The 26,720-nt window shown below is 51.8% G+C and overlaps 1 protein-coding gene across 2 annotated transcripts; it reads right to left on the bottom strand.

Annotated features, from left to right (window-relative positions):
- PGAP3 (post-GPI attachment to proteins phospholipase 3) lies at positions 1-23,325 on the bottom strand. 2 transcript variants are annotated; one of them, XM_005294146.4, is made up of 8 exons: positions 23,062-23,324; positions 20,922-21,019; positions 19,034-19,186; positions 11,914-11,976; positions 10,884-10,945; positions 9,281-9,417; positions 7,368-7,572; positions 1-5,805 (listed from the first exon to the last, which is right to left on the bottom strand). In XM_005294146.4, the coding sequence occupies exons 1-8, from the start codon at positions 23,249-23,251 to the stop codon at positions 5,742-5,744; spliced, it is 972 nt and encodes a 323-aa protein (XP_005294203.1). In that variant the 5' UTR covers positions 23,252-23,324; the 3' UTR covers positions 1-5,741. The 2 variants fall into 2 exon arrangements, with proteins under 2 accessions (XP_005294203.1, XP_005294204.1); XM_005294147.4 differs by lacking the exon at positions 9,281-9,417 and having other exon boundaries at positions 23,062-23,325.
- Between the last annotated feature and the right edge of the window lie 3,395 nt (positions 23,326-26,720).

Raw genomic sequence — 26,720 nt, 5'->3', positions numbered from 1 at the left:
TGAAGATTATTAGATTAATTACAATTTTATTTTCAGAGAAACCAGGACAACAATACAGACAAAGGTTCATTTGCACCGTTTGCAATAATCGTCGACTTGACCCAAGTCTAATAAAATTAATTGATCACGCTCCAAAGAGCTGATTTAAGAAGTGAAACAGCAATAGAATACACGTTAGTCACATTCACATCCCCATACGACACGTGTGTGGGCTGTACAGTGATAGAAAATCTGCCCCCATTCCTTTATTACCATGATATATACAGATTATCCCAACCCATCACCTGTATAACCAGAAAAGGAAATAGCCTCGGAAACGGAGGAAAAAGAAACCCACAAATCTATGCTCTCCCCTTCCCCCGCAGCAAAGCAGCTGCTCCCACCAACAGCACTTTCAGGTCACCTTCAGGAAATTCTGTTACCAAGCCCAGCTGAAGTGGCTGGCAGGGGCGATGCCAGGAGAATGTCCGGTCATTTTCCATGTGAAAAACAGATGCCAGGCTCTGGCGATAGCTCCGAGGGAGACTGGACAGCGGGCGAGCACGCGATGTGCTGCGTTGGGTGGGAGCTATCTAGGGAGGATGTGCTGTTTGTTTTCTACTTCTAAAATTACACACTGGGACATTTCAGTAAGAAGTTGGCACAGAGCTCTCAGAGGCCAGGAGCTGCGTTTCACACCAACACACACACACACCCAAGAGAAACTTCACCTGCTTTCACTGTACGATCACCTGTTGTACACCCCGGCACGCACAGCCATCAGTCTGTTCTTGGCAAGAATTTCCACGAGAAGCCTCCATTACAACCCTGCTAACTACAGCATCACACCAAATGCCTCCTCCTTGCTAGGGTACAGCATGCCGGTGGAAAGCCAGGGGGAGGGAGGGGCTCATGGATCAAGCTCTCCCAGTGCAACAGGAGTTTTTAAACTGGCCTGAAAATGATCTGCTCCAGCACACGCACAATCGCAGCAAACAAGGAAAACTACGGTTTAAAGCCAGAGGCAGGGCATTTTTTCCCCAGAGATGCTTCCCCTGAGACTCAGGCCACAGTGACTACAGGAGACCAGGCGGGAATAAGGCAAGGCCCTGGGATGGCTGCTGGATGGAAAGGTGAGGTCAGAGCCCTGGACCTGCATAGCAGGTGCCAAGCCCTGGAGCAAGTGGGGAGAAGGGACGCTGGCTCTCCAGGGGCCAGAGCAGGGGCTGGAGTGCCAGGAGGGAATGCTGGCACCAGTCCCACCTGGGGAAGCCCAGCCATGTCGCAGCACCTTCAGAAGAGGATACTGAGGCCTATTGCGACTCCTTCCAGTAACAGGCTGAAGGCCGCCAGCGACCTAGGAGGCAGCAGATACGCCAGTGGGTGCCGTCCTTGGCAAGCGAGCCCAGCTGCCCTATTGCAGTCCCGGTGTAAGGAAGGCAGGAGAGGCTACCAAGGGGAAGGAGCCATTCTCTGGACCAGGGGTTCTCAACCTCTCTGAGCACCCCCCAACATGCTTTGAAAATTCCATGGCCCACCTGTGCCCCAACAACTGGTTTTCTGCATATCCAGTAGATTAAAAGCTAGGGCCAGCGTTAGGGGGTAGCAAGCAGGGCCTGGCCCAGGGCCTGTTGCCACAGGGGGCCCCTCAAAACTAAGTTGCTTGGACTTCAACTTCAGCCCTGGGCCCCGGAGTGTCTAATGCCGGCCCTGCTCTCTGGGTTAGTTTGGTGGAGCCCTGGTTGAGAGCCACGGCTCTGGACCTCTGCACGGCCAGAGGGTGGGACTGCGACTGACGACGAGGGAGAGGAGAGGGCCTGGCCTTGTGGAACCACATGGGCCAGTGCCGGGAAGATACAGAATCCCTCCAGGGAAGAGACCAGTAAATCCACTGGCTGCAAGAGAGGTCCCAGCGAGTCAGACACATCACTCCCCTGGCCAGAGAAGGAACCCTCTACAATGCACTGAATGTGGGAAAAGCTGCAGCCAGTTCCAGCCACCCGGCGCCAGCTGCCATCCTATCAGCTCCACTCATCCCCTCTCACTGCTCGTGATCAGTGCACATCACGCCCAGAGGGGGGGGCACGTGAGCCCCCCCGATTTCTGCCCTCCATTTAGCACTCAGGTTTTCAAACCGTGGGGCCCCATCGCCTCTTGCCAGGAGCCAGAGGACTGGAAGCTGGTGGGAAGCTGCCCAGCCCGCTCGGGCCCCCGACTCTCTGTGTTGTGGGAGCCGGAGCGCTGGCTGGCTGCCCAGCTGCTCTGCTCCCGGAGCTGGGCGGCCTCTGCTTGGCTGGGCACTCCCCAGGCAGGGCGGGCGGCACAGCTCTGAGCTGAGCCCCCTGAGAGAGGCCAGCGCTGACCGGTGATCCCGCCAGGAGCCAGCCCCTGCCAGTGGAAACCAGCTGCCATCAGATGCTCCCTGAGGCTCTCGCTTTCCGCTGCCCTGGCCTCCTGGCTCTGCTGCTGTTCCTCAGCCCAGAGGACATGCGTAAGGCAGCCGCACCCCCCCCCCAAACCTTTACATTGTACCCCGCGCCCCATCAAGAGTTATGCATGGTCTCTAATCATGCCACTTCCAACATGAAATTCCAGGGCCTGCCTAGCGCTGTCAACGCCGAGCTGACGGAGAGCCTGGCCTGGGCTGCTCAGATCCACCTGCGTGGGGATGACCCTTCCTGTGCGGCAGGACCTGCACCACTCCGCAAACGGCTCTCACCCGGCAGGAAGAGGAGTCTACTTGTTTACCTTGAGATTTCCCTGCCCCGGTATCTGGCTGGACTTGGCATTCTCCGCTAGCCAGACAACTCCTGCGTTCGCTCACACTGGGTATGGCTCTGCAAAGTTACGGGCTCCGGCACCCAGGGGAATGGCTAGTCTGGGATCTCTGCGAAGCAAGATGAATGGTTAAAGAGAGTGTTTGGAATTCGGAGCAGGGGCTAATAAGCGATAAGGACCAGGATTGTGCTGGCCTTTACTTTTCCTAAAGCTTTCAAGGTGGCTTGTCTGGACTGATCTTTCCACAGCCGTCTGGGGAACATGCAGAAGTCACTCTTTGCATTAAGCGGCTCAGTGTAGCTGGGCAGTGGTGGAGTTGACAAGCTCTGTAATTGGAGGAGAGCCAGGGCATTGGGTGGTTTCTCTGGGAAGGCGATGGGCAGGTTAAACACGGGAGAAGGCAGAAGAGAAGAGAGAGAGACATACAAAACTCTGGGACAAACATACGGGCTGTAGAAGATTTCCTCATCACCGGGACAAGGATGTTACAGGCAACTTAAGTTCAAGAGTTTGGGTTTTGAACAATGAGACAAAGCAGCGACAGAGATACAGATGGACAGACATCTGCACCTAGGCAGGGGCAAACATCATGGTATGTAGTCAATTACATACACACACACAGTTCTCCAGGGTTACCACCATGCTGCCATAGTCTCTAATTTCCACTGAACACAAGCTATTGTGCTAACTGCCGTCAACATAAATACGAGTCCTCTAGGGAGCCACTTGCCAGGACTTCCCAGCTTCGCTCACGTTCTCCAAGCCATCGTCCTCGCAGACTTCTGTATGGCCCAGTCCGCCAAGCACGACGTCTGACCTGTCCACTGACTGCAAAGGGCTCCGGATCAGAGCCTCAGGCAGTCCCAGCTAAGTCAATGGAACCACTCAGGTCCTTACTGGGGAGCAAGCGCTTTGCGGGGTCGGTGCCGAAGGGACCAAGTTCCCCAGACTCATTGCACCTCAGGCCCCTGGCAAGTTCTTGGCTTCCTGTCCCTTGCTCGGACCAGCTTGTGTATTACCCCCTTCTCTCGCGCCACATCTGTGAGTTGGGGGGCAGCCCAGCCCAGCCATGGAGGTTACTCAGGGCTGCACCCACAAAAACAAAATCCAGTTCCCAACTGGAGTGCAATCACACTCCCCCACAAAACAAAACCCACACACCTGGACTTTATCTTAACAATGGAAGTAAATCTAATTTTGCAAACAAGCCACACACACACACACACACACTCCCGCAAATCAACCCCTGCAGCCCCATGCAGACTAGAAGTCTGAGCTAATAACACCAAGCCTTTCACAGAACCACGAACGGTCCTAACAGGGTCACACGCAGGCTGGGCCCATTCAGACACAAGGCATGAATTCTCTAGGAGACCGTACAGCACAATACAACGGAGGACACCCAGATTCATGGGCTCTCAACCCAATGTCCCAAGCCCCATCTGGTGGCACAGGGCACACGGATGCCAGATGGCTTTCAGGCAAACATGGACCAGCCTAGCTGGCCGGCTGCAAACCTCAGACAGGGAGAGTTTGAAATGTCAATGGATTGGCAACGCTCGCCACCTAGTGGTGGCACAGCAATACAGCAATAGTCCTAACACCTTTTGCGATGAGCTATCATCTACTTCATTGACTTCCTTTGGCGATCAGGAAGGCACTTGCTGATCCCTTCGGCGCATTCCTGGTCTCTCTGCTTTCACGAGCGGAGCCCAGAGCACTCAGACTTTCACTTTAGTCAGTCAGGCCTTAATCCTGTAACATACAGCAGGCCCCTGACTAATGCAATGGCAAAGGGGGAGCCAGGAATGTCATTACGCACAGAATAGTCCTGTTCTGTTTTTCATCTGCTCCCCTCAGCAACTGGAATAACGGGGGGGCAGATGTCACCCTCCCCACCCCACCCCCAGCCAGGAGGCCCTCATCTCAGCGCTGCAGGGAGTCCCTTCTCAGCACTTGACAGCCGGAAAGGATGGTGGACTGGCCACAACATGTGGGTGACTTAAAGTGGTATGCAGGGACTAGGGAATCTTTGGGGGACCTTAGCGCCCCCTCTCCTTGCAAGAAAGGGGCATTTCCCTCTTTAGAGGGCACAGGATTCATCAGAGCAGGTTTGTCAAGGAGCGGAAAAATAAGTGTTGAACTGCCCGAGTCAGCCTGGCATTTCACACTGCGCCGAGTATCCCATTTCAAAAACATCACCTCTGCACAGCAAAGAGCTCCCACGTGCCCCCCAAGTGCCCCACAGCCTGGGAGAGCCACCTCCCCACAACTACTGAAGGAGGTTTCACGGCACGGAACCACAGGCTCGATTCTCAGAGGATGAGTGAATCTAATGTACAGAGCAGCGTATGCTGCTGGGCCACCCATCTTATTTACACAGATTTTACAATAACCCATTTCCGCAGCGGCTGACTGCAGAGTCTGAGGTCCTGTGGGCCACACAACTTCATGACCAGATGTCCCCCCAACATGCTCGCGACATCTTCCAGTCTACCGAGTCACCAGTTGGTTCACCAACATTTCCCACTTAGTCTGAAATCCCTCAGCAAGCTGAGAATCAAACAGATTTCATAACAGTGGAAACGGAAACACACCATGTTGCCCGGTAGCACAGAAGAGCATTAATTACAGTGTGTGGGGGGGAGCGTGTGGGCGAGATGGATCGTTGATGTTCTAATAGAACGAGTCATGGGATTAGAATTAAAAACTTTTGAAGGCAAGAAAAGAGGAAACAAAACTCAGCTGGCGGAGGGTGACGTTTACCCAGGATTCTGGTGCACCCAGGAGTCAAAGAAGGCAGAGAGCAGGTCTCGGCACGGCCACAGATTCCGGACAGGGACTCGATGAAAGAGCACAACATCACCGCTTCTCGAGAGCAGCTGGCTTGAGACCCGGCATGCTGCTGGGAAAGGCGCTCAGAAGGTCTCGCATGTCAGAGAGGGGACAGCTCCTCTCCGCACGGCAGACCCCCCCCGACAACTTTAGTCTATTTTCAGAATGTCCGAGTTCGCCTTCAAGAGGTACAGGCTGTCGTCACGGAGGAAACTGCAAGGATAATGAGAGCAGCTTGAGCGAGTTAGAGGCAGCGTGGCGCGCGGGGGTGGGTCTAGCCAGAACCTGCCCCGTTTGAACCCAAGCCATTACAGTGGCAGCTAGGTCAGGCTAATTCCAAAAGAAAAGGGTCTCTTTTGCCGGAAATATCCAGTCAATGCAAGATGGAGTAGTGCCAGGGCCGGAGGGACACCAGGTCACCCAGTCTGACCTGTCCCAGGCCAGCACCTCTTCCCAGCAGCCGCACTCCGAACCCACCATTTTGTGTTCGCTATTGAGGGCCTGCTCCTCCGCAGCTGGAAGTCAGCATTACCCCAGCCACGGCTCTGAAGCGAAATCCCCCGCACTTTGCATCCACCATACATTTTGGCACTGACTGTGTCACTCAGATCAGAAGTTGCAAGGAGGTTGGGGGTGCTGGCAGCTGGGTCAGGGGACCAGAAAGGCATGGGGGGGCGAGGGGAGGAGCTTTGGGAATGGGACGTATCTTCTCTTTGGGTGGGATAGGGTGGACAGACACACTCTGGGTGGGTGATGTCCAAATGCAGATCCTGGGGAGGGAGAGATAAAGGGGAGGACGGGACCGACTCCTGCACAACTGGACACAACACCGTCCCTCCCCCACCCCACCCCCGACCCAAACAGGCCTACCCAGCACAAGCGTCCTTGGGCAGAAGTGAAGTTGTGAGCTCCCGTCTGGAGCAGCAGCTAGGCCTGGCCGCCACCGAGCAGTGCTCTAAAGGGCAACGCTCACATAATTAGTTCCTACAGCTCACACCCTGTTAGCTTGTTAACCATAATGAGCTCACATGACATTTACTCCATCTGAAAACATTAACGACGCCAAGTCCTTGCCCCGCGTTTGCTCCTGTGCTGCTGACACACGCGGCTCTGCACCGGGGGGCTTCCCTGCTGGGTTACTGGGTTACGCTATGTGGGCTGGTGGGACACTAATGGGACAGAATTACATGCTGAGGGATCCTGCACACTGTCTAGATACTTGTATACCCCCCGTCCCTAGTACCTGAGAATCTCAGACTTGTTAATGCATTTACCCCCCGGTACAGGTAGGGAAACGGAGGCACAGAGACATTAGGTGACTTGCCCAAGATCAAACAGGGAGGCTGTGGTCTCCAGAGTCCCTGGCCAGCAGCCTAACCACGAGATCTCCCTTCCTCCCTGCTGTCAGTGTTGGTGGGTCGTAAGATCTGCCTGTCCGGACTGTGCTCCCATTTGGGAAGAACTCACCATGAAACTGCTAGAGACAGTTCCCACTTTGAAGGGAGAGCGCCTTCTAGCGAGTCAAGAGTACCCCCTTTCCAGGCGTAGCTTGGTCTAACCCACCCTGTCAAGCTGGCGAGAGCGGATGGAGCCGTAGCATATGGCAGCCTGGCTGCATAACGGGGGATTACATTTCAGAGCTTCTTGCTGTGCTGTCTGCGTTCCTGCTGTAGCCACTCCAGGGAGTGGCTCTCAAAGGGGGGAGTCGCCTGGTAAATAATGACACAGTTCTGTCGCCCAGACCGCCCCCCAGAGACCGCGTACCCGGGGCTGACCTGTAGAAGAGGACGTTGACAGGAATGGTGCTGATGTGCCAGATGGCGTGTGCGTCGAAGATCCAGAAGAGGGGCGGGAAGTCCAGCAGCTCGAGCAGCGCCAGGCCCTGAAGGAGCAGCACCACCACCACGCACTTCCACACGTACGGGAGGCGCTGCTGGTTCCTGACGCACCAGCCCAGCCACCAGAAGAGGTTGAGAAGGCCTGGAAGGCAAGAGGTACAGGGCGGAGGATCTCATGGTCACAGGAAGCAGGACTTGCTCTTTGGGCTGGGCGGATGTTTGCTGCTCAGCCGGAAGGGCAGAGAAGGAGTCACCTCCTCTACTCCACACCCACACGGTTACACCCCCACTCCAGGAGCCTCTCCATGCACTCAGTTCCTCTTACCGATCTCGCTATCCAGGATCAGGCTCCATCGAGAGCTTGCCAACACCCTGACCACCCTTGCCTTGCCTTGCCTCCCCTCCCCTCCCCCAAAGGCTGAGCTCACCCTCTTGGGGGTGTTTCCGTCCTCTGCCAGCCCAAGGGCTGTAGAGACTGGGCCCTGTAAGTGACTCAGCCCTCGCGTCACTCACCCACAGCACGGCTCACAAGCCGATACGAGCGTCATTTAAATGTGCCCCTGCCACGTCATTAGCTCCCCTCTCCCCGGCTAGCCCCAGAGGCAGGCAGCTCTCAGATCCAGGATGGGGGGAGACTATATTCCCCTCCAGCCACAACTGCCAACCTTCCCGCCATGCCTTCACGTTGCCACATCCCTTCCTCTCCCATCCCCCCCGATCTTCTCCCCATAGTCACCTATCCCCACTCCCCCGAACACATCACCCTCAGGGGAATTAACAAGCTGCCTGCCAATCAGTGTCCTGATCACTTTGCTCCTCTTAATTTGTCCCTATGCCCCCACCGTCCAGAGAGCCCCAGCGGTGTGCTGCAATGCACTCTGGGCCCTGCCTCAGTACTAGGCTGATCCTGCAGTGCCACAGAGCTATAGGGACATCAGCGTCCCTGCTGCCAACGTAGCAAGGAAGCAGAGCGTGGCTAGAGGAAGGGGCACGGCCATGGTGCCCATGTGGCACCCAGGCTTCAGTTGCACTGTCAGCTTCTCGGAGCCATCTACAGCCCATTCTGCCTTCTGGTCGCCTTCCTCTTTTTGAACCTTTACAACACACCCAGGGTCACGTTTTCAAACTTTCCTCTGAAGCCGCGAGGGCTGCAAAGTTACCCTTTTAAAAACGATGAAAACCGATTCTCACAAAACAGGACGCCAGGAGCTGGGGCTCAAAGTAAAACATCACGTAACGTGAGACTCGCGATAACATGGAGAGCTGGGGACACCGGGGGAGAATGACCGGCCCAACACCACAAGACAAGTCAATGGCAAAGCCAGGAGTCTCACTCCCCCCGCTGCTCTGACCATGAAGAACTCCGTCCAACGGTTTGAAGCGGCTGTATTTTCTGAAGCAGGCAGGGGTCTGGGGCAGCGCAAGGCTACTCAGAAAATGGCATTTTCCATTAACTGGAAGGGGGAAGTCAGTCTAGCACCATGTCAGGACTGTCCTGGTGATTTCACCAGCCACACAAGCTGCAGTCCTTAGATTTAGCAGACAAACAGCCACCCCTCTTGTGCTAGAGAGCAGAGATAAACACCAAGTCCCAGGGAATGGCTCAACCCCTCTTCCCTCAGCACCCAGGTGCAGTGGAATAGCTCGGAGACACCATCTCCAGAAAGTAGAGCCAGAGACACTCTCTCCAACCACCATAGATTCCCAAATCCCGCCCAGGGGGCGACACTGAGCACCAAGTGGCTGTGTGTGAATTATATACAGTTCCATTGCTCATGTTCGTTCCAAGTCACTACCAAAAACCGACCCGCCCAACCCACCCCCACCTTCCAGCCTCCCCCGGGCCTTACCGATCGCCACGTTTGCGGCCATGTTGTAGCCATAGTCAAAGCGCACGAGCGTCAGGTACGAGACATGGCAGGCCAGGAAGAGGATCAGAAAACCCCCAAAGGCATTAGCAAAGGCTGGACGTTTCAGACCCAGGGTCCTACAATGGAAACCGAAACAATGCAGAGAAGCTCTCAAACTCCAGCAGCTCACACAGCTCCTGAAAGGACACACCAGCGGCTTCGCCCCAGCTCCTGCAACCCCAGGAGAGCTCAGAGAGTCCTAGACTTCAAGGCCAGAAGGGACAAAGGATCATCTTGTCTGACCTCCTGTATAGCACCCGCCACCAACTCCTCCCAGCACCCGCATGCTAACCCCAACCACCTAACAAGACCCAAGTATCACAGCCCAGAGGAGACTGGATTACTCTGTGCCGCAGGCAGAGGACAGGAGGGACCGAGGTGCACCAATGCCCAGGGCACCCCCACAACGGCAGAGAAATGTTAAGTGAGATACCCCCAGATAATCCTGCCAAGTGACCCATCCCCACATGCTGCAGAGGAAGGTGAAAAGGCCCCATGGTCACTACCAATCTTATGTGGGAGAAAATTCCTCCCCAGCCCCACATATGGAGATCTGATAGACCCTGAGGATGTGAGCAAGAACCCGCCAGCCACGCCCCTGAGAGAGAGAGACTGACTGCTCGGTGTCACCTCAGAACCCTGGCCCACCCCGCCCAGTGCCCATCTCCAGGCATGGCCATCTTCGATGCTTCAGAGGAAGGGGATAAAACAAAATGCACACCCCGTCCAGGGCCTCGATGGCATCTTTGTTTCTCTCCCTGTGGCACACAATTGGGCTCAGTCTAGGGCAGCTGGTGCCACACAGGAGGTCAGACTAGCAGATCTAAAAGTTCCTTCTGGCCGTATGCTCTTGGAAGTATAGAAGCTGTTTAGTATCTGACACAACCCCCTGGCAGAGGATGGATCTGCCCTTGCAGGGGAGGAGTCCGTGAACTCAGAGGTCTTTCTGCCTCTTTACTACTATGAATCTCATAGCTCACCTTCCTGCCCCAGATACAGCCAGGTACGGAGAGGCACTGGTGTACGCCAGTGCTTGCTTCATAAACTGTAGAGCAGCTGAACGCTTTGGGCTGTGCTGACAGACAGCAATAAGAAGCCCCAAGCCCTGGGACACAAGCAGCCCTCTTTAGCAGAATACAAACCTCGCTGGCACTTACAGATGGCTACTGCTGTTCCTGAAGTGGCTAACCCTAGAGCGGGCACACGCCAGCTCTGGCATGGTCCAGATAACCCTTAGTCCAGCCATGAGTGCAAGGGACTGGCCTAGATGACCTCTTGAGGTCCCTTCCAGTCCTACGATGGGTCTCTCTCCTTCACTTCCTGAAGGTTAGGACGCAGCAATGCTGATGTCCCTTATCAGAAGTTCAGACTGTGTGAGGAGAAATGGCACTCCCCAGCTCCTTGGCTAAACAAAGCCGCAGTCAGGTTCTCATAGCACAGAGAAGGGAGGAGGAAAGTAAATACCAGGTTACAGCTTATCTAGCTGCAGGGCTGCCAGAGACACGCCCACCATCTCAGGGAGACCGGACCGTAGGAAGCTCACCTGACACAGCACAGGTAGATGGAGTGCAGGATGACGGTGGACGCGCAGAAGTAATCCATTTTCTGTGGGACAAGAGGCCTGGTTAGATCATTGGTAGAAGAACAACAAAAGAGCCAAGGAGGGACAGCACAGACATTGATGAGCGTCGGACAGATCAGGATTTTAAAGGGCTGAGCGTTCCACAAATGGAACTTACCACGATTTCTTTTCAAGAGTCGTTTGAACATATGTTGTGCACAGGAAGGCAACAATATCAGATTAGTTTCCAGGGGACTTAACTCCATCCTTACTCAGGAGCCACTGACAGTTTGCTCGAGTAAGCACTCCTAGGACTTGGCACACAGTGAACATAAATGGGCCATAATGCTGAGAGACTGTCTACTGGTAAAATCCATTTACACTTCTATCTGGATCAGGGCCTAGACAGACAAGACAACGGGGTACAAGAAGAAATGCAGCCAGCTCGTCTCCGTGTGAATTCAATATCTTTTCAGATGCTACAACTGGCTGCCCGTTTCTGGTATTTGTACGGCAGTAGCACCTGGCAGCCCCAATCCTGGCCAGGACCCCACTGTGCTAGGTGCTGTACAAACACAGAACAAAGAGACAGTCCCCGGCTCAAACAGCTGACAGTCCAAGCGTCAGAGACAAGTGCTGGAGTCTGTGGTTTTACAGTCACATTTTCGTAGGTTTCTCTCACATCACAGAGAGCACTAACACCTCTCGGAGGCTGCACAGATCTGTTACACAAACCCATTTTTCAGGTCAGACAGATTCACCAGATCCCTTTCTGCAGCCCCCCGACTTCACACCAGCAGCATAGGGGCATCTTAGAACATTATGGAGGTAAAGGCGGGTCTCTCTCAGCCACATCTCAGCAGACACTGAACTAGAGAATAGCCATGTGTTTCTCACCCCCATTTGCACCCAGGGTTTGCCTTGTAGATTTCAGGGGGTCGAGAAGCAAAGGTACATAGCAGATCCTCAACTGCCGAGACATGCAAAGCTCCCACAGCAGGGTAACACTCACCTCGGTTACATCAGTGTCCCTTGTATGGAAGACTGTAGACCAGAACCAGGCATTTAATGAAACCTAAGAGAGGCAGACAGTTAGATGTTCTGTGTTAGACAGTCCCCCGCCCCAGAGAACTTACAGTCTAAGAGAAACACAGGAGATGGGATTCAGTCGAGAGCGCGCACAAAAGGATAACTTGGGGGTAAAAAGTCTACAAACCCTTTAATGTTTAATACCATTGAACCAGAAAGGATGTTTAACAGATGGGTCGACGTCTGTTCTCATGTACACCCTGCAACACCATTGACACCAACAGAACTGCACAGAAGTAACTGAGGACTTAACCTGACCTACAGTCTTCTATCGCCAGCCATTGCCAAAGACCCTAGCGCTGTCCGACCACTTTCATAGATACCTACGGCCAGAAGGGACCATTACACTGATCTAGTCTGATCTGCAGTATCACAGGCCATGGAACTTCATCCAGTAATTCCTGCGACAATCCCATGCCTCCTGGCTGGACGAGGGCCCTGTTCTCCTGACCTCTGGGTAAAACCTACAAGAGCACGAAGCTCCTAAATGCCTTAGGAGAATTTCTTTTACTCTTTAAAACTCGTTTCTACATGGTTTTGAGGTTTTCAGTGTTTACATTTTTGTCTTTCCACTGCAGTGTATATATTTAAAAATGAAACAGAACTGAGGCATAGCTCCTAGATGACATTTACTGCAATTCTGTTTATACAGCTGAACTGGCAATAATAATACCTACTTCTTCAGGGATTTAGTGAGCTTAATTAAATGCCTGGAGAAAGCTTTGCGATCCTTAGGTGAAAACACATTGTACCTCCAGCACGGTGCCTGCTATCTTATATAAGAGTTCCACGCCTCCTGATGCACAATTAACACCTGCTTTTTCCAGTCTCTCTCTCTCTCCTGCAACTCTTTAATCCCTGCAAGCAAATGAGCTCTTTCAAACAGGGTTATAAGATCATTAAATCAACAGCTTTGGGCTACATACCTGAGATGTTCATAGGACCCACACCTAAATAATGCCCTTTGGCGCTTTCAAAAGTATCAGCCCACGAGCCACAGTGAAGCTTCAACAAGAGGGACCATGACCAGCTTTTCTTATTTTATTAAGGATAAACCTGAAGCAGTTCAGCCTCGTTGGGTGGGGATGTGGCGGAAGACAATCTAAATAAAGTGATGTAGAAAAGAGGGAACAGAGTCCAGAGGTGTCTCCAATTACTAGATGAAGAAGATGCTCCTAAGTGACACCGGTAGAAGCTTTAGGCGCCAGAGTGAAATCAATCATCATGCAGAACTAAAGAAACCAGAAACTGACTAAGCGCAAAGAAACAATCCAAGCAAAGGTTAGAGTCCCTGGGCTGGAGCTCGGGCGCTGATGCCCAGGGAGGAGTGTGGGTTTCAGAGCCCAAGCTCTACTCTGAGCAGGAACATCCACATGCTATTTTTAGCACTGTAGCACAAGCCCCAGTCTGCAGACCCAGGCTGTGAGACTTGCTACCGTGGGTTTTTTTGCAGTGTAGATGTACTCTTGGAGTTCCTTGTAGCGTGGGGAGCAGGTGGAGGAGAAGAGCACAAACTTCCCGGTGCTTTCCACGTGGAACAGAGGGGTGAAGAGGAAAAGCAGGATTTCTAAAACAGCGGACACGGAAATGGTAAACAACAGCGGCCAAATGCACCCCACCGAACTCCAGGCAAATCAGGGGAGTTAGCTAAAGGAGGGATACAGCCCAGTGTATTGCAAAAAGAAGCAAGATTTCCCTTTACAGAGCAGCTATGCTTCATCACCTCGTTAGCCGAGCCATGGGGTGGATGGGAAAGGATTAAGTGACTACCGCTATTAGCTAAGTGCCAATTATTCGTTTGAATCACGTTTCCACTAAACATCCCGTCAATCTCATTATCAAGAGTCCACAAAAATTGGATTTGAAGAAGCCTGTAGCAAGGGCTGGCAGCAGCTAATGGGGCTGTGCACATTTTTTGGATCAGTTGTTTACTTAAATGCTCTGGCACAGGGGTGGGCAAACTATGGGCCGCAAGCTGTTTTAAGCCAGCCCGCTAGGTCCCGCAGGGGAGTGGGGTTGGAGGCCAGACCACACAGCCCAGCCCCACTCCAGCCGGGGCGCTGGTTCGGGGGCCGCTCTGGCGCTCCAGTCAGGGGCCGCGCCATGCGGCTCGGCCCCGCTCCAGTCGGGGCGCTGGGTTGGGGGCTGTACCACATGGCTTCCGCAGCATGGACCCGCTCCAGTGCTCTAGCCGGGGCGCAGGGTCGGGAGCCGCATCACGCAGCTCCCGGAAGCCACAGCATGGCCCGGCTCCGGCTCCTACGCACTCCAATGGCCCCCTCTGGTGCTTCAATGGGAGCTGCAGAGGCGGTGCCTGCAGACGGGGCAGCGTGCAGAGCCACCTGGCCGCACCTCCACGTAGGAGCCGGAAAAGGGACATGCCACTGCTTCCGGGAGCCGCTTGAGGTAAACGCCGCTCAGAGCCTGAACCCCTGAGCCTCTCCCCATGCCCCAACCCCCCTGCCATAGCCCTGATCCCCCTCCCCAAACCCCTCGATCCCAGCCCGGAGCACCCTCCTGAACCCCAAACCTCTTATCCCCAGCCCCACCCCAGAGTCTGCAGTCCCAGCCGGAACCTGCACCTCTTCGCACACCCCTGCCCTGATCTCCCTCCCACCCTCCAAACCCCTCAGTCCCAGCCCAGAGCACCTTCCTACACCCCAAACTCCTCATCCCCAGAGCCGTCACCCCCTCCCAAACTCCAACCCCAATTCTGTGAGCATTCATGGTCCGCCACACAATTTCCATTCCCCGATGTGGCCCTTGGGCCAAAAAGTTTGCCCTCCCCTGCTCTGGAGACAAATGAACAGCCTTTGCTCACTATTAACAGTGCCTCGCCTGCTCTAGAACGTAATTGCAGGTGCTGTGATAAGTGGATCCAAAGGTTGTCAAATTTTGCTGGAGCACCCATAAATGCCTCTTTGTAGGCTCTGCTAAGATGTTGTAGTAGAACTTCCTACAATGCTACTCCTGGATCAGCTGCCATCTCCACCCCACATGACTGTCACTGCACCTCCCATGGCAAAACTGCACGAAAAGATGGTCTGCACTTGGAAAGCCACCCAGTGTTAGAACATGCGTTAACCACCCCGTATCAAACACAGCTTAGTCCTGGTCTCCAGCGAATGCTGTTGGGTTTAAGAGCATGTCAGCAAGTCGTTAACTTGATAGGACACTGGGATTAACCCCAGCCAGCCCACACAATGTTAAACACATTGAATTGCCAAGAGTGGGTCAGACCCATGGTCCATCTCGCCCTGTGTCCTGCAGAGGAATGTGCAAGAAACCCGCAGTAGCAGGTGTAGGATAAACTACCACCCCACATCAAGTCTCATTGTGGCTTAAGCACACAACAGTCCTTGTCCGCACTTGGGCTCAGATCTTTAGAAGATACCCAGGCATCTAAAGCGGCACACGGCTGTCTAAATCCACCATTTAGGTACCACTGAGCCGCTGCTGCCTGGGCACCTACATTTCCAGCAGTCGGCATTTGCAAAGCACTGACCTTGCCCGACAGCTGCTCAGAGCCCTAGTTCAAGCCAGGTTCTCGGACTAGGTGGAGGAACTCCAATTTCGCCAGCAGAGCCTGGTCCTGCCGACGTGCTCCCAGCACACCTAACACCTGTTCCCTGCCACCCTGACATCAGGAGGGCTGGAGGCAGCCCACCAATCGGTGGAGAGGCTGCAGAGCACCCACACAAGACAGTCAGGGTACAGGGTAATGCAGAACAAGAGCGAGAGAAGCATCAAGTGAAACAGGAAACAAAGAGACAGGGGTTTGGCTGGTAGGGCACAGGTGACTTAGGCACCTAAGCCAGGTTAGCCCTTACCTCCAGGAGAGGGTTCAGGGCTGAGGATTCTGAGCAGAGGAAGGCACTTCTCTCAGACTGTGCGCACCAAGCCAGCCCCTTCAGAGCCTAAGTCCCTCTCCTCAGCATTCACTGCTGGCTAGCTTACGCAGCTCCCCACCCAGCTAGCCAGCGGCTGAAAAAAATCCTTTCCTGAGGCACCCAGCTCTCCCCATGCACTGCGTGCCTTGCTCTGGGCTGAGAGTTGCACTGGGCAGCAGGCTCCGTAGGAGTTAGGCTGAGAGGAGAACTCTGGATACCTTCAAGAACTTGGGCCTTTGCATTTCAGATTGTATAGTTAGTAGCATTCCAACTCCCGGTGCCGACAAAGCCTACGGGAGAATCCTTTCCTGTATCCAGCAGTGGAATCACAACAGTCACAAAACACTGTCGAACACAAGCCTGTTCTACACAGATACCAGCCAACCCTCCACCTAGGGCCTGCTCTTGTACTGAAGTCCAAGGGAGCTGACAACACTCAGCATCTCATAAGACCAGTTCCCTAAAGCACAGGCATAGGGCCAGACAACACAAGCACTGTTACAAGGTTTAAAAGGCCAAGACGAGGGCTGGACAACTTTATGATCAATATCATCTGAAATGATGCACTGAGAGTAAATCAGATCTCATGCTTCAGGGAACAGACCGACAACCACAAGGGTCAGAAAGAAAACTCCCCACCACATGCAACTGTGCACAGTTAGCCAGGAGCGTAATGTTTTCCACTTTCCCCTGAAGCATCAGGTGTTGGCGTCTCCTGGAGGCAGAATCCTGACTTACTGGACCAGGGTAAATTCTAAGTACCTGTGAAGTTCCAACTGTAAACTTAGTGACAGAGCCCTGGCTACTGGGGACAGATAATCCAGTGACCATCTGAGCAAAAGTCCTTCTACCTAGTACTAGTAAACTCACCAAAGAAAGTCAATAGGGACACTGTGAAGGGGCCAATCAAGGCAGTTAAAGGAAGGAGATGGAATGTTTAAGGCGTAGATGACAGCTGGGTAACGGAAGAATAAGAACAAAGGGGAAAAAAACCCTCCGTGGAGCTGTAAGAAATAAATCGCATTTCAAGGAGGAAGGAAAACCAAGCTAAAGGCTAAATTAATAAACCCAGGAAGCAAACACGGTTTAATCAGTTGAAAATTGATACTATCGAATAGCATGGTGCTGAAAGCTGGAGCAGTGAAGCGTAGTCACCTTGCAACAGACAATCCTGCTCTCAGTGGCAGGCGCAAGCCAGAGTAACTCGATTCATTCGGATGGCGCTCATCCTGATTTAACTGACGAAACCCAGACTGGATTAAACTAGAGCAATTTTCCAACAGAACCCAGAATACTAACCAGCACTCTTATTGGCCCTGGGGGAGAAGGCGCATTGCTATACTAGGCTGTCACAGAGCAGCCGGATAATCCAGCACAACACAGTACAGCACCTGCAGCAAGTCTAGGAGGCTGCGACCCAAGGAACTCGACAATACAGAATGAATCAAATTAATCTGTTGCATTAAAATGGCAATTCACAGCCTCAGACAGTGACAGCAGAGGGTCTGTTCTCTTCCACGCGCACACAGCACTATTCATTGCTAACTCAAGAGGAGTGTTCTTTAGTCTGTCCCATAATGTGCGGTTGGGAACAATACACAAGGGGAATTCATAATCCCCTTTGGGCAAGGTGCAAGGTCACGTTTCCTTGCATCTTAAAGGAAACCTGAGTAGCGTACTCCCCCATCTATCCGTCCTCACTGCACGTACACAGTTTGCACACTGCTTTCACAGTCCTAGAAGTAGGCAAGCTATTGAGCAGGAATTATCTTTGCTAATCCACCAACTCACCTTTTTAAAAAACTTTGAATTTGGGGGTGAATCATTAGGTTTGTTGCCATCTTGGATGACCTCATAATAGGACCCCATAATAAAGGACAATGTATCTATCTTTTCTTTTTTTAAAGCAGTGCGTTTTATTAACCATTAGAACTAACTAGCTTCAAATCAAGCCTGGAGGCTCTTTTGGAAGAGATGCTGTAGCGAAACACAAGTAATCGAGCTCAGATTCTATGGTATGTGTTAGAGGTCAGACGATCGAACGGTCCCTCGGGATGCCTCAGACTGAGTGCTTTGAGCTGTCCGCAGTCTTGCACTGCGGAGATGGACATAACCACCTTGTGCAGCCCTGCAAAAACCAGCACAAACATTCACCAATCCAGGCACGATAGCCACTCACATCCCTTAGCCCAAAGATGAGGAAATTGTATTTTCAATGTCCATGAATAGGATCTAAATCTCTCTGTCACCAGTTCCCATTTAGTCCTTGGGGATAAATTAATAACAGGGCTGTGGAGGATTTCTCTTCAGAAGGCTCTTCAAGACAAGGATGCCCTGAATGGCAGCTGTTTACAGCTGAGACCCATTATAACTGCGGTTGTGGTCAGCACACTGGGAGACACAGAGATAAGTCAAGATTCATTTCTAATTCTCTATGCACTAAGCTAGAGCCGAGCTCTATTCAGTGAACCTGCTTCTAGAAGACCCTTGAAGTGGGATTCCAGACACACACTCTGTTGTGCAGTTCATTCATTCCCCAGACTCTCTCCTCCTTGGACACAAATTGTTACACCCAGTATTTACAAGTGGAGGGCCAAAATCTGGTCCCTGTCTCCAGAATCACAGAAACTGCTTGGGGAGCCGGGCACAGGACAAGACATGGATGGGCCTTTGCCCAGTGCCTGGCCAGGCTACTTGCTACATGTTAATTTCAGGATCAAAGGCAATGTGTGTGAAATCTTTGCCATCGTTTAGCAGGGATGTGTTTCCTAAAAAAATCTAAACCGTTCAACGTGAAAGCCACAAGTCACACAAGAGTCTTTCATTTTCAGGGAGAAACTCCTCCTGGGGCTATTGTATTCTTCCTCCCTCAAGTACCTCCTCAGTTTCAACAGATCTGATGCCCTTCTTTCCAACTGATCTGATACCCCTTGCGCTTTCAAATAGCTCCTGCCTGCCACTCCAGAGGTGGCTGCATTTTAGCAATCCCTTCTGCAAATCGCCGGGGATGAAAAGCGCTATCTAAATGAAAGTTATTATAAACAGTCACTATTAAAAACAAAACAAAACAGGAAGTTCTATAAAGGGGTTGGGGAGGAGGAATGAAAGGAATGAGGAGAGGGAACACTCCACAGAAGTTTTCAAGCTACCTACCCAGGCAAAGGCGATACAGGTGTGGTACATGGGAGATGAAGGCGGGACGGATGCTTTGTATCTAGTCAACATCACAAAGTTGGCAAGTCCGTTAAGGAAAGAGGCAAAGGCAGAAGCAGGTTCCTGGAAGAACAGGAAGCGGGAAAAGGGCCACTAAAAAAGGAAGGGAAAAGAGGGACACAGTTAACAAAATGAATTCACGCTTTCCCTTCTTTCCTGTTAGCTGGAGGTGGCAGGAGTTAAACCTTCTACCCTGCTGGAACAGCCAGACTGGAGCTCCAGGTGAAAAACATTTCAAACACTCTGTTCTAGGAACAACTCTAAGCTATGTTTTAAATCTCACCTGCTTTCATAGTCATTCTCATCTTCCTCTTTCTAGGTGCTGGGGCTGGCTGGCTTGGGGCTGCTGAGGCCGACCAGCCAGCCTGGGGATTAACGGTTAAGACAGGTTAACTGGTAAGACTAACATTTTACATCCCTAACAGAGACCAGCTTGCCCCAGGTCATACAGGGAAGTCTGTGGCAGAGCCAAGAATGAAGTCCCATTCCAAGTGCCTGAAGCACAAGACAAACCTGTCTCTCTATACATTCCTCTTCATTCCTCAGGATGCCTAACGGAAACAGGATCGGTGCTGAAATCAGAGCTAAGTCAAGCCCAGACACGCATGCTAAAGGCTCTTCCACTCACCAGGTTATCAGGGGCATTTGGCACAGAAACAGGAGTGGAACGGGGGGTTAAATTATCTTGTTTAAAATTCTTTTGAGCCTCTTTGAAGATGCCAGGCTCCCTGGGTTCAGTAGCGATGCACTATTCAGAGAGGTCACAAGATCCACAAAGCCCTGACAGGCTCCTGGCATCAGGGATGGGCCAGAAAAATGGCATTTTGGGGCCTCTCTAGTGAACCCAGAAGTGCCAGCAGATTTTTACTGAGGATGGAAAGGATTTTTTTTGTTGTGTTTAGAAGCTTCATAAAAAAAACGTACGTGCTAGATGCTCCCAGGAGGCTTCTCAGTGGGAGCCTTCAAGCACATATGAAAACAATAAATAATTCAGAATACTTTGCCTTTCCTCTCCCCTTCTACGCCAGGTTCTCAGAGAGCTTGGCAAACATTAATGAATTTAGCCACCTAACCCCCCTGTACGTTCATATTATTCCCCCACTCTTATTTTTACTTTTTACACAGCTCTCCCATGAGGGGTTCATACCGGGGCATTGCGGGTCTGATTTTCAGAGGCAGCGGAGTGCCCAGCACGTCAACTGAAGTCAATGGGAGCTGCAGGCATCCAGCACTGCTGAAAAACAGGACCTGGGCATCTTAAGACGGGCACTTAAAAAACAGAAGAGCCTAAACTAGATGGTACTTTTGAAAACCTGGCCATACACTACTTCTCCAAAGTCTGTGGTGAGCTGTGGTAGAAGTCAAATCTAGGTCTACTGACTCCCAGGCTTAACCACAGCCCATCCTTACTTTCCACAGCACTAGGTACCAATCACCTCTTCAAAAAAAGATCCTGTTTCTCATGCAGAGATCAAGGGGAGAGAAACACAGACAAAAGAACTTGCAGGAGATGAATAGTTTCTAAATAACAACTCCCCCTCCCCCTGCACTGGCAGGTTGCTAATGGTACCAACCAAGTCATCCTTTTCTATGAAGCAAAGGACTTCATGGCACAGGTAGGGTGGTTAACTGGAACCAAGTGCCCATAGGCAGGGCACAAGCAGTTCCCTGAAATTACAGGACTCTCTTTTGCCACAAGGTTGATCCAAGAACCAACAGCTGGCAGTTTGCCAAACCAGGCAAAGATAGGGGCATTCTCATGGCTGCAGCCCAGGTCACAGGAGTTATGATCTGGGGCCAAATGGCTCTGTGCCAAATTAGTGCTCACCTTGCCATGAAACTGAGGCACTCTGTAACCTTCCTGGACATAAAGCCCCACTGTAAGCCACATGCACTCATATTTACAATCATCTCTGCAGGTCCAGCCTGAAAGAGACACAAAGAGGAGAGACGGAGCCACTTATTAGGAGGTGACAACAATGTCATGTAGAGTTTATTTCAGCAGTTCAGGTTGCTCACATCCCCAACAGACAGAGAAGGAGGATGGGACAGAAAGGTCTCTGTGGAACGTAACTCAACACCCATGTGCCTATTGCACGAGTTGATCGGACTATCCCTTTGGTAGTGTCAACATCCCCTTTGATATCTCCTGCTTTGCATATGTATTAAGCTACCGTACAAGGAAATCAACTGACTGCCTTAAGTTCTGAAGGCACTGGCACTAGGTGGCGTTTTCTGACTGCTATTCTTGCGCATTTGCAGTAAGTTACAGTCACAAATAAACAAGGAACCTGAGAATATGATCTCCAACAGGCAAAGGTGACTATTCCGGATTCTGAGGCCCTTCTACTGGTTCAGAGGCCACGTCTACACAGCAAAGAAAAACCCATGGTTGGCCTGTGCCTGCCGACACAGGTTCGCAGAGCTCAGGCTGTGGGGCCGTTTCATTGCAGTGGAGATTTCTGGATTTGGGCAGGAGCTTAAGCTCTGGGACCCTCGCAGGGTCCCGGAGCCTAGAAGTCTATACAGCAATGAAACAGCCCCACAGCCTGAGCCCCACGAGCCCAAGTTGGCTGGCACGGACCAGCCAAGGGTTTTTCTTTGCTGTGTAGACATGCCCAGAGCAGGTACAGTGCAGGCAGCAGCACTGCAAGACCCTATGCCCACATACCTCAGTCGGAACAGGAAACGACACCTCTATAGGAAAGGGTTCTGCAGCCCATTTAGTCCTCAGTACACCTGCTAAGATTATCAACAAGCAGGCCAAACAGGTCGGTGGGTTGTGGGATGTGGACACCCGTCCACTAGAACTGTGCTGAGAACCACCCAACCCCTAGTAAATAGGCAACGGAACAGCCATCAGAGGGTCACAACTTTTACTACTGCTATCGAATGGATTTAGATGGTCCCATCGGTTCCATAAAACCTCTCCTCTCCCCTGGGTGATCCAGTTTGTGTTAAAGGTTGGGGCTAATTTATTTCTGCTACTTGTGCTCTCTCTCTATGTTATCTATCATTCTCATGACCGCTGCACCCCCGAGGCATCTGGTGTAACTAAGCAACTGAACCCACCCACAGGATTAAATATATAGCAAGGAGACCCACAGGGCAAAACTGGTTCCTCTGAACAGCCTCAAGATCAGTTTATTTCTCTCACACTAGCCTGGGACCTTAAATTCATAATTTTGTTAGACTCTAAAAATCATGGACTTAATAAAGACACTGGATTTATGTCTCATTACAATCATCTATAACCCACTAACCCTCCTTTGTCCTACTACCGCAGAGGTGTTGACTGCCCTCTTCACCTTGAATGGTCTTTTGCATGCTCACTCCTTATGCAAAGCAACCTGCTCCACCCCGTATTTAGCTGCGACACTCAGATTACCTTTCCTAGATCTGAAAAGTGCTCTACGTAAACACGGAAGTCGGTCCAATAAAAGATATGACCTCACCCACCTTGGCTCACTAGCTGCACTGTCAGCCTGAACGTCTCCCCATTTCACCTCTGTCAGGATGCCCAGAACCTGCCCCCTTTCAAGTGACTTATCACGAGGTTTGAGGGAAACAGGTTCCAGGCAGGGAAGGGAGAGACCTGGGCTCTGGGAGAACAGGCTGGGGCGCAGGGAGAGGGGGGGGTTCCGAGGATGCTGATGGCAGGGGTTTTGTGGCTTGGGCGGGGGGAAAGGTGCCATACAGGTGGGGGTCTGGGAATGCCAGAGCATGCACGTGCTGGGGACTAGGGGATGAGGGATCAGGGGTGAGGACAAGGAGCGGGAGGGGGGAGGCACAGCCGGGGGGGGGCATCAGCAATGGAGCCAGGAGAGGGGCTGCTGCCAGGCCACTAAGAGGAGCAGGGGGTCGGATACCCTCCGAAAAGGGAGGGGCTCTAAGAGGAGTGGGCGTGGCCAGGACCCCGAGGGGGCGGGGCTCAGGCGGAGGGGGAGAGGCGAGGGGCGGGGCGGTACCTGTCAGGCTCATGTAGAGCGGCTGCCGGGAGCGGAAGTGCCGCAGGCCGGCCCCCGAGCAGTTGCGCCGCTCGCACTGGGCCAGGCAGTCCCGATACACGGGCTCCCGATCCCCCTGCGAGCCCCGCACCGGGCCCGGCGCCGCTGCCGCCCCGAGCAGCAGCAGCAGCGCGGCCCCTTTCGCCGCCATCCCGCCGCCGGACCATGGGACTGCCGCTTCCGGCCGCACCGGAAGGGGCCGCTTCCCCCCGGAAACACGGGCCGCGCACAAGCGTTCCTCGCTGAGGGCGAAGGGGCTCATGGGAAATATTTGTCCAACTCCCCACCCGGACAGAGGGGATCATGGGAAATAGTGCCTGACAGCCCCACAGGGCAGAGGGGATCATGGGAAATAATGTCTTACCCTCTCCAGGGCAGAGAGGATCATGGGAAATAGTGACTGACAGCCCACGGAAAGTGTCTATTCCCCCACCCCCCAGGGCAGAGAGGGTCAGGTACACAGACACTGAGGTTCATAGGAAAGCATCCCAGACACACCCGGAGAAGAGAGGATAATGGGAACTGGTGTCTGTCTCTCCAGGTTGAGAGGCGTATGGGAACGAATATCCAAACCCCAGGTTTCCACTGAGGTAGTTGAGCTTTGAAGAGAACATGGTGTAGTGGTTAGAGCAGGGAAGTCAGGAATCCTGGGATTGGATATTGGTTCCCATAATCCTGCTCTCCAAACTCCCCTGCTCTAACCACTAGACCCCAGTCCTGTCAGAGCTCGTCTATCTCAGCACACACAAGAGCAAGGCCCCTAGATTTCAGTGGACTGCTTCTGGTTTGCAATTTCTAAGCCATTCCCTCTGGTGTCTTCCTAAAGCCCTAATACCATAACAGTCAGCAGCTGCAACCTGGGAGACATTCTGTTTACAGTAACAGGGCTTGTAGCCTCTTGGCTGCAACTGCTAGATGGCAACATGATCACAAACACACAGGCGGGTCTGTGTTCAATACAGGTGCAGAGTCCTGGTCCTGCCCATTTCCCCCTCCAAGGTGGACAGGCCCAGCACATCAGAGAGTGAAAATGCTATTGTCTAATGCTAGAGCAGGGGACAAAAGTAGGGAATGAAGGTAGGATGAGGAAACAAATTGCCCCAAACCAAAGCCTTGTCTACACACACACATTACACTGATTTAACTTAAATAGGTTTTTAAACTGATTTACTTAGACAAGTGCAAACCCGGTGTGGACACATTTTGGTTTAAAGAGTAGTTTATTTTCATGTATCTTAAACTGATTCCTAATCAACATCAGCCAAACCAAAACCTGGTTTAAATCAAAGCCAGCGCACCCACGTGGCCTTTTGCACCAGTTTAGTTAAATCAGTTTAAAATCACACCTTCGGTTAAAACAGCAGCAACTTTCTCATACAGACAAGACCTCAATTAAACACGTGCAAATCTGAGTGTAAACAAGGCTCACACAAGGTAATGCTTTAATGCCAAATTGGCAGAGGGTTTGATTTGGAAATATCCAGGCCAAAAGGAACTCCAGTTCCTCCACCCTATCCCCCAAGACCCCTTCAAAACAAGGCCACTCTCTCACTGCCCAATAGTTCCAGGGCAGTGCTCGCCTAACTTAGTTCTATCTTGCAGAGTAGATGAGATCACACTGTTTGCAAATTCTGTCCCTGAATCAGGGTACAGCTTTCAGCCGGCTTGGCCCTATCTACACTTCAAGATGCAAATATGTTGTAACCATCCTTGTAATGTGACAAGGCCCCCTGGGACCCTCTTCTTTTTTCTCTCTTGCCTGCACTCTCTCAACCCTTGGACCTGTCTCTGTCTGTCCCTGCCCACTTTCACACACATCCCAACTACAACACAATTGCACGGATTGTAAAGTGGTGCCTGGCTATTATCAGGTGCAGATTACAGGGAACACGAGCAATAAACTCGTTTTCCTGCCTTCTTTTTCCCTCCCATTTTCAAACGGCTGCAGGAAAGGGAGAAAAACAATAACAACAACAGATGGATTTTTTTTTTTTTTTGGCTGTGTGGAAGGCTCAGCAGAAGCGTGAATGGAGTTCATTCTCTAAGAGCCCTTCCTGCTTCCAAGATTTTCTTCCCCAGGGTCTAATCTCTCAGGCTAACTCCTCCCCCAAACCACCCTCTCCTCTGAGACAGAACTGTGGCAGCCCATTATAGCCCTGATGAGGACTTCCAGCCACGCAAGGAAATGAATGGAGGACTGCCAAATATAGGAAGTTCTGCCTATTAGTCTTCTGAGGCTGGGAACATGAATCAAGCACTAACTTCCTAGCAGTGGGATCCTGCCAGAAGTGCCAATACCTGCTCAGATTCAGATCGCACATGCTATCCAGAGATACATATACTCCTGGACACAATCCAACTGCCCCACTCTGGCATCTCCACTTAGGATATTAACAAGCAGACTCCCCACCCTGCACTGTTGGTTTAAGATATTGACTAGAAATACTCTCTTGTACTCAAGATATTGACCTCTGTTTAGAATCCAGAAAACGACAAAGAAAACTAGTTTCTTCTTAACAAGATACTTTCTCCTTCTCCAGGGCCTTTAATCCAGGGGCCTCAAGCTTCCAGAGCAATAAGTCTTGCAACCTCCCTTATTTAAGTGTTATTAAGCTATTTTAGAGCAGGGGAAAGTGAGAGAAGTAACCTGCCTGAGGTTACACAGCTGGGTTAGTGGCAGATCTAGGAACTAAACCTAGGTATCCTCTTTCCCAGACGCAGATCACTAGACCAACTTCTCTTTACTTATGATAGTGACTAGTTAGTCCCTTCCTCTTGGGATAGGTTCAGATCTAGCTCCAGGTGAACAGTGAATGGAAATTATCGCCATCCGATGGCTGTTTCGTGGCTTGTGTGAATGAATTTGGGGGCCTCAGCTAGGGATTATCTGAGAAAGAGGGTGTTTGTGGAAAATTGTAATGAAAACCATTTTTTTTCCATTTAACTTTTTCATGGTAAATTTAATCTATTTGGTAAAAAAACAAAAACACTTTTTTATTTGGAAATGCCACCATGGTGCCTCATGGGAGTTGTGATTTGCGTGCCTCATGCTCCCCTTTTGCTCTGCGGGCTAGACTTCATGGCTGGACTACATCTCCCATGTGGCCTACATTTCCCATGATGCATCACGGTCTCCTCTCCTGATCCACTGAGAGATGGGGTTGGGCACCCTCTGTGCAGTGGGTCCGAACCAAACTGTGCTGTGGTTCCCTGATGGATGGTGTGGCATTTTGAGGGAATCTTCCGCCTTCTGTATGAGGCAAGGATTCCCTCCCAGAGAAGATTTGAATTGACAACATCTCCTGCAGTGATGCTCTCCCAAGTTCCACCCTCAAACCAAATTCTGCTCATAGCTAAGTTCATGGAGGACAAGTCCATTAATGGCTATTAGCCAAGATGGTCAGGGACATAACCCCATGCTCCAGGTGCCCCTAAACCTCTGACTGATAGAAGCTGGGACTGGACAACAGGGATAGCTCACTCAAAATTGCCCTGTTCTGTTCATTCCCTCTGAAGCATCTGAAACTGGCCACTGTCAGAGACAGGATACTGTGTTAGATGGACCATTGGTCTGACCCAGCATGGCCATTGTTATGTTCTTTCTCTCATAACCCAAACTC

Source organism: Chrysemys picta, chromosome 24 (assembly GCF_011386835.1).
Source record: "Chrysemys picta bellii isolate R12L10 chromosome 24, ASM1138683v2, whole genome shotgun sequence".
NCBI classification, from domain to species: Eukaryota; Metazoa; Chordata; order Testudines; family Emydidae; genus Chrysemys; species Chrysemys picta.
The sequence above is the reverse complement of the archived record's forward strand: the minus strand, read 5'-3'. Positions and strand labels throughout refer to the sequence as shown.